General features: G+C 41.1%; 1 protein-coding gene across 1 annotated transcript in view; it reads right to left on the bottom strand.

The window, feature by feature from the left end:
* Positions 1 to 252: 252 nt before the first annotated feature.
* The window catches only part of LOC130913169 (probable E3 ubiquitin-protein ligase HECTD4), an 82,655-nt gene continuing 74,673 nt past the window's right edge, over positions 253 to 8,234 (bottom strand). Inside the window, exons 72-76 of the mRNA XM_057831538.1 lie at positions 6,405 to 6,626; positions 6,142 to 6,308; positions 5,775 to 5,970; positions 5,456 to 5,678; positions 253 to 1,398 (exon numbers count right to left, since the gene is read on the bottom strand). Coding sequence (XP_057687521.1) covers positions 1,262 to 1,398; positions 5,456 to 5,678; positions 5,775 to 5,970; positions 6,142 to 6,308; positions 6,405 to 6,626 — 945 coding nt within the window. The 3' untranslated portion in view covers positions 253 to 1,261. The remainder of the gene's footprint in view (positions 1,399 to 5,455; positions 5,679 to 5,774; positions 5,971 to 6,141; positions 6,309 to 6,404; positions 6,627 to 8,234) is intronic.

Here is an 8,234-nt window from a genome sequence, read left to right as displayed (position 1 = left end):
GTCTGAGCATGACACAAGTGATTTACGCCCCAAGAGAATGAAATAAGACCACAACAAACTGGATATCTAACAGACACACAGTTTGGTCTTTTTTTTTTTTTTTGAATAATCTTTTCTTGGAAGAGTAGTGCAAACCAAAACAATGTGAAATAGCAATCATTAAAAACTGCACTCAAACATAATAGTCTATTTACATTTGTTCCCCGATTATATTTTTACACAGCCTAACATTTGGTTATGTGTCTTAAAAAAAAAAAAAAAAAAAAAAAAAAAAATTAAATGAGATTTTTCTTCCATTAAAGAAAACAACTACAAGGCAGAACTGAAGAGAACTTACTGCCCCTTCCCCTATTCACCGCACCATGAATGAGTGTAGATTGTGTATGTTGGGGAGGGGGTTTGTTTCACATTCAGTAGCGAAAGCACACATATGGGAGGGACAGCTCACAACAACATGGTCTCCCTCAACTCTTACAACTTTACATCACCATAGCAACTTGCTGGCCTCACTAATAGCAGCGTCTATAGGACCAATATGATGCCAAATCAATGAGAAAATTATTCTATTATTTAGATGAAAGATCGCATCAATACCATCTCTTCAGAGTCTTAGCTAGATCGGTTCAGGTTTTATAGGCATACATTTGTTCATTAATTTTTAGTAGTCAGTAAACTACATAATAGTCTGCGCACAGGACTATTTCTCTTGCAAAAAGTGGTCACACCACACACAAGCTACAATAACCGTGTTGAGATCGCAGCTTCACTCCCGCAGGGGAGAAAAAAAAAAGGCTTTCATTTCAGTGTGAAGGCATGTTTCACAACATCTTCCCACTGGCTGAGCACAGAAGGAGTCAGCTGGGTAATGCATTTGGAGTTTGGATGGAAGCATTTGCACTGTTTCACATTTCAGCACTCAACTCCCAAATCACTGCAGCTACGGGGTTCAAAAAGAAAAAGAAAAAAAAAATAGGTGGAGCAATCAATAACCAGTGTAACAGTTGTTTCACTCCTCAGTGCAACCAGAACAGATACTCATCATAGGTCTAGGAGCTGCTTGTGATGATCTTCCCTGATATCACATCAAGAACATATTCAAGGGTCAACATGCAAAGCATTGGAAAACTTAAAAAAAAAAAAAGTGACTTTAAAGCAAATCAGAGTCGAATCTCTGAGGCAGGGGGTAAGGGTAGGGGGAGTGGATGGAGGGCATCAAGTAGCTTAGGGGTTCAAGAAAAGAGGGGAGGGGGGTGTGCAAGTCCTAGCCACTGAGGGGGTCCTCGCGGTAATGGATGGCGTAACGTAGTTTCTCCAGCATCACATCTAAAGAGGTGTACTGTGGCAGTTTGACCATGAACATACAGGTCTCCACGCGGATGTAGCGAGCGTCTGGCTGACCTGCCACATGGAAAAGGAGATACAACACAACACTATCACTGACTGCGCAACTTGTTAGGTATACACTAAACCAGTTACAAGCAAGACAGAAATACGCAGTAAGACATTGTCAGGTTTGGCACCGGAAATCATACAGTTTAAATTATTTGGTCATTAAAAGATTATCGATTACAAATAATTGCAATTTAGCCAGTGTATTGTGGGTTTCAACTTAGGTTTGTTGGTATTATTCGTCACTATGACCATCTACAGTGTTTCACGTCAAATGAGTCAATTAATATCATAACTAAATAAGTTTCCTGATACGTTCATGTACAGTGAAGAAAATACGTATTTGAACACCCTGCTATTTTGCAAGTTCTCCCACTTAATCATGCAGGAGTCTGAAATTTTCATCGTAGGTGAAATCCACTGTAAGAGAGATACTCTAAAGCAGACATGTCCAAAGTCCGGCCCGGGGGCCAAATGCGGCCCGTGGTCAAATTTCATCCGGCCCCCAGCCTCTGTCATAAAATCAATAACGTCTGGCCCGAACACAGACTTAATGAATTGGTCAGCAGTACTGCAACCAGCATATGAAGTAGCTTAAACACAAAATGCACCCCTCATTTACCCGCTAAAAGGCAGCAGCACTTTAACCCTTTATTGCCAAATGTATCACGTTTGATACAACTAAAATTTCATGATTTTGAGACTAATTTAGAATTCTGACATTTCTTTTTGAGAAAAAAAAGTGATGGATGCAAGTCAACACATGCATCTGTAGGTTCCATGAGAAAAAAAAAAAATACATGATTTAGCATGGGTTATAGATATAGAGCGCTTATTACACATATTCATTTTGACTTTTCTTTTTAAAAATTTGAAAAAAAGGTTTCATTAGGGCCTTATTTTTCAAATATAGGGATTCTCTGATAATTGCTTTATGTTGGAGGTATTTAAGGGCTAAGCAACATTACTCCGTGTGACCCATTACTTCCATTTTCTAAAATGGTGACAATCAACAAAAAAAAGAAAGTTGACTGTGATGGCCAACACTTCAAGGATGGGTGGAAATTAGACTATTTCTTCACTAAAATACGCAAAAAACTGTGTCTGCCTCATTTGCAAAGAGATGTCGCTGTTTTTAAAGAGTTCAATGTGAGGCGATATTACCAAACAAGACACACTGACACGTACAACAAGATTACAGGGAAGATACGCAGCGAGAATTTGAAGCAACTTGAAGCTAGTTTAATGTCACAGCAGCAGTATTTCGCAAGAGCCCGAGAGTCGAAAGAGAAAAAAATAATTAAGCAAATGTGACACACCGAATGGCTTGCTAAAATTTGCTTAAATATATTGTTCTACGTAAAGGATGTCAGCCAAGGTCGGCCCCCCACATTTTTACCACACCAAATCTGGCCCCCTTTGCAAAAAGTTTGGACACCCCTACTCTAAAGAGCAAAATCCAGAAATCAAAATGCCTGATTATTGAACTATTTATTTGTGTGATACAGCTGCAAATAAATATTTGAACACCTGCTACAATTCTTACCCTGAAAGATCTGTTGGCCCGCCTATAAAAAGTCTACCTGCACTCCATGTAGTATCCTGAATCAGATGCACTTGTTTGAGGTTGATAGCAGCATAAAGACACCTGTCCACCCCATGCAATCAGTAAGACTTAACACTGGAAGTCCCGGGGGGGATTTTTTTTGGGCTACAGAGAAATACCAGAAATGTGTCAAATGACCCCGATACCAAACTGACTACTGGGTTTTGTCAAACAATAGACCACTCAAATAAGCAATCAAGCAGGCCACACCCCTACAGACCCCTGTGGGGTCGTTGCCTAGGTGTGAAGGGGGGGGGGTTCACTCTGGATAGCTGCAATTAGCATCTTGAATATCAGAGACGGGTGGACTTCTTGTTGGGTCTTGCAAAGGAATTGGCTCACTCTCACGTGGCCGCAAACAAGGCACAGAAGGAAAAATTGCTTCGGCAACAACCTCGAACAACGGGAAAAGAGTGAAGTTTCACATGTCACCACATAAAAAATGTTTTGTTTTTTATTACACCGTCCCTTGTAAAGTAAGCAAACTGCATCTTTTGGAAGATGTAAAAAGGTTGTCCACCCGATTGCCTGCCTGAGTGGTCCACTGTCCGACAAGCAACACTATTTTGTCCAACTGGACAAGCCTATTAGGATGGGGGAGAGAAAATGACCTCTAAAGGTGTTCATTGCCTCAGACAACCATCCAATGGCACCTTTCTGTCTCCATGCAGTTTAAACAAACACAGTACTTGTGACACATACTTTAAGTCTGACTATAGTATGGTTCCATACATGAAGTTTAAAAAAGAAAACCGGACTAGTATGTTCTATTTGGTTTACACAGAGGATAAAACTGGAAGAGTTGAAGTCACAAGTAAACACTTAAAAAGAAAAGTCACATCCTGTCAGTAGTTTGGTCTATTTTATGGTGGCTTTTTCACCACAACCTGTCTTCTGGGCTTGAAAGTGACAACAGGCCAGCTAGAACAACACCAATTTACCCTTCCCTCATCAGCTAAAGCACCCCTGCCCTGAAAACACTCAAGATGCTCATTGGAGCAATCCAACCCTGTGGTTTTGCGAGTGTGAATGGGAATGACTAATGAGGACCGTAGTGCTCACAACAGATATGCTGATTAGGGTCAGATGATCCTTCTCTGGTTACAAAGGTGATTTGTATCAACTGATCCATCCTTGGTAGTTCTAGTGTTAAACTTGTAACATGGTCAAGACCAACGAGCTGTCCAAAGACGCTGGATACAAAATTGTTCACCTCCACAAGGCTGGAAAGGGCTACAGAGCAATTGCCAAGCAGCTTGGCGAAAAAAGGTCCACTGTTGGAGCAATCATTAGAAAATGGAAGAAGCTAAACATGACGGTCAATCTCAATCGGCGTGGAGCCCCATGTAAGATATCACCTCGTGGGGTCTCAATGATCCTAAGACAGGTGAGGTTCAGCCCAGAACTACACGACAGGAGTTGGTCAATGACCTGAAAAGAGCTGGGACCACTGTTTCCAAGGTTACTGTTGGTAATACACTAATACGTCATGGTTTGAACTTATGCATGGCAGGAAGGTTCCCCCGCTTAAAACAGCACATGTCAAGGCCTGTCTTAAGTTTGTCTCTGACCATTTGGATGATGCAGAGGAGTCATGGGAACAAGTTTTGTGTTCAGATGAGAGTAAGACAGAACTTTTTGGTCATAATTCTACTAACCGTGTTTAGAGGAAGAAGAATGATGAGTACTATCTCAAGAACACCATCCCTACTATGACGCATTGGGGTGGTAGCATCATTGAGGGTGTTTTTCTGCCCATGGGACAGAATGAGTGCACTGTATGATAGAGGATAAGTGGGGCCCTGTTTGTTAGATTTTGGGGAACAACCTCCTTCCTTCAGTCACAGCACTGAAGATGGATCGTGCCTTGGTCTTCCAACATGGCAATGACCCCAAGCACACAGCCAGGAAAACCAAGGAGTGGCTCTGTAAAAAGCATAACAAGGTTCTAGCATGGTCTAGCCGGTCTCCAGACCTAAACCCAATAGAAAACCTTTGGAGGGAGCTCAAACTCCGTGTTTCTCAGCGACAGCCCAGCAACCTGACTGATGGGTGGGCTAAGATCCCTACTGCAGTGTGTGCAAACCTGCTGAAAAACTACAGGAAACGTTTAACCTCTGTAATTGCAAACAAAGGCTACTGTACCAAAAATTAACATTCGTTTTTCTCAGGGGTTCAAATATTTATTTGCAGCTGTATCACACAAATAAATCGTTTAAAAAAAAAAATCATGATTTCTGGATTTTTCATGCACCTACGATGAAAATTTCAGACCCCTCCATGACTTCTACGTGGGAGAACTTGCAAAATAGCAGGGTGTTCAAAAACCTATTTTCTTCACTGTATGCTTATTGCTATCCCTGCGATTAGGTTAAAGGTTACAAGCGACCACAGCACTAATAAGACCGTCAAGCAGCAACGGCCTTCCTCCTGTAAAATCAGAATATTGATTACCATTACCTGCTGCGCCATCAGGAGGTGCAATTTTCATGGGGTATGGAGGGACGTGGGCGGTGTCAGGTCCCCCGTCCTTGCAGGGACAAGTGAAGGGGATGCGTTCCTGGTTGCAGGCAAACTTGATGAACTTACAAAGCTCCTCCTGAGTGAACATCTCCAGAGCGGTCCAGAAGTACTCAATATGCTGGTCCGTCTCCATCAGACCCACCTGATACATTGTGTGAGCCTAGCAGGAGAAAAAGGGAGATGTACTAGTAAATCCCAAAATATAATCGCCCCATAAAGATTACAATTTTTAAAACAGCATGTGATGGTGGTAAACCTTGAGGAACTCTAGGTTAATGTAGGGCAAGCCACAGGTCCGTAGTTCCATCTCCAGTGGGCTGAGCATGGTTAGTAGCTGCAGAGGAATTATGGAGGCCAGCCCTGCACGCACTGCCGTCATGCACTCAACATTCTGCAGCTCCCTCAAACGAAGGTTCTGTACTGCCCGTGCATACACATCCTTATTCTCCCAACTACAAATGCAAGAATAAAATATAGCGAGTTTAACTGTCAATTTACCACATAAAATTCTTCTCGTCAACAGTCACCTTTTTTTTTTTAAACTGGAAACCAATGCACTACTATTGCGAAAAATAAATTTTGATTTAAAAAAAAAAAAAAAAAAAAAAAAAAAAAACAGTCACCTGACAGTGAGGTTCCGTCCTCCCTGACAAAGCTCCACTTCCTCACCCGTCATCGTGATGTAGGTAAAAGAACAGCAGGGCCTGCTGGGAGAATCGGGGCTCTCACCTGAATGGTGTTGCGAGGAAATCTCAGCACAGAGTGCCTCCAGCTCAGCTTCATCATTAACCTACACAGCAAAAACAGTTGAAATGAGGTTTAATTGCAACCAAAAGTTAACTTGGTGAGAGGATATTTGCAATATTTAAAAGTACAGGTAAATTACACTTTCAAATTTCTTGACATAGTTGTAGGTCAGCATATCTGCCTCCTGTAGGTCCTGCTCTGGGTCAAGGGCTTCGCCCACCAGACCTTTCCAAAAGGAGCTCAGCAGGTCCAAAGGAAGGGGCACGTCTGCCCGTATGGCAATGCCAAGTAGCTGACCAAAGAAGTGCAACAACTGCTCCTCCGAATAGCTGATAGGGCATGGTGTCAATATGAACCTCCCCTGAAAATGCAAAAGAAAAACATTATGTTCTAATAATAATGGTGAATATTACATTTGACTGGAATAGTGAAATTAAAAGACTACAATACACTACGTTACGCTAATTTGAAGATTTTAAGTGGACAAATCAAATTTTCACATTTTTTTTGTAACTTGTCATTTTGTACATCCAGAACTCATTTTATCAGGTTAACGTGGTTTAATTTGATAAAAATGAGTTGTGTTAACTTGAATTATCAAGTTTTGGGGAAAATTTCACATTTCTGAGAAAGCAGAATTTATGAATATAAATTGTGTGAACTTGCGTGTAATCAGCCCTGGCCTCACTCTTGATGCCTTTTAAAGAGTGAGCTGGCAACAGCATAATCGGTCAGAATGTTTAGCTCAGTTGTCTACATATTGCACTATCATTAAGGACATCCAGATTCAAATTAAGTCTGGATTAAAATTTCATATTTGCGGTTAAACCTAAATCCAGTTCATTTAAAATTTTGAGTTCAGTTCACCGTATTTTCCGCATTACAAGGCGCACCTAAAAACCTTCCATTTTCTCAAAAGCCGATAGTGCGCCTTATAATCCGATGCGCCTTATATATGAATCAATATGAGTTAACCGGGGGCATGACATTCCCTTTAACGCAGCTTCATGTAGTGGATGCATAATGCAATCCCAACAACAACTTCTACAGCGCCTTATAATGCAGTGCGCCCTATACAATAGGACCTCGACATACGATCGCTTTGACACACCATCTTTTCGACATCTGACGTAAAATTTGACTCGCCATTTGTTTCTACAACCAATGACATGCTCGAAATACGGCGATTTATGACAGTGCTGCAAACTAGACGCTCGGTGGATTTTCTTGTGAGAGAAATCAACATGGGTTCCAACAATATTAGTGCAGGTGGTGAAAAAAAAGGAAAAAGGTGATGCTTACCATTGAAATGAAGATGGAAATGATAGGAAAATATGAGCGTGGTGCACGCGTCCGTGAACTGGTTCGACAATACAGCCGAAGAATGTCTACGATCTCGGCGGTCCTTCTCCATTCACCAGTCTTTATAAGTTAAGGTGACCATTATTTAAACATCGCCAAAGAAATCACCAGCTTCGTCAGGTTTTTAATCATTTATTTCAGAACTTGTGAAACACAACATGCCTACTGTCCGCTGCAGCTGACGCCCAACAACAGAGCACGAAAAGTGAAAGTAAAAACTGAATGCACTCTCTCTCACTCTGCCGTCAGCCCCGCAGTGCGTTCAGGTGCACCAAGCAAAATACATGCGCCACATTACAACCCTATTTGTTACATTATTACAGTTATTATTATTTTAAGGACTATTATTATATCATTATTCCGATTTTTATTCATATTTTTTGTTGCTCTTTGTAATTGTTATTTGCAATACTAAAGCAGTATTTATTAAGGATTTAGTGTAGGTTTTTGGGATGTGGAACAAATTAATGGAATTATAATGTCTTCTTAAGGGAAAATCCGGCTCGACATACAACCATTTCGACTTACAAACAAGGTCCTGGAACGAATTAGCTTTGTATGTAGAGGTACCACTGTATATGAAAACAGTTATAAAACAGGCCATTCA

The sequence above is a fragment of the Corythoichthys intestinalis genome, chromosome 3, assembly GCF_030265065.1.
Source record: "Corythoichthys intestinalis isolate RoL2023-P3 chromosome 3, ASM3026506v1, whole genome shotgun sequence".
NCBI classification, from domain to species: Eukaryota; Metazoa; Chordata; class Actinopteri; order Syngnathiformes; family Syngnathidae; genus Corythoichthys; species Corythoichthys intestinalis.
The sequence above is the reverse complement of the archived record's forward strand: the minus strand, read 5'-3'. Positions and strand labels throughout refer to the sequence as shown.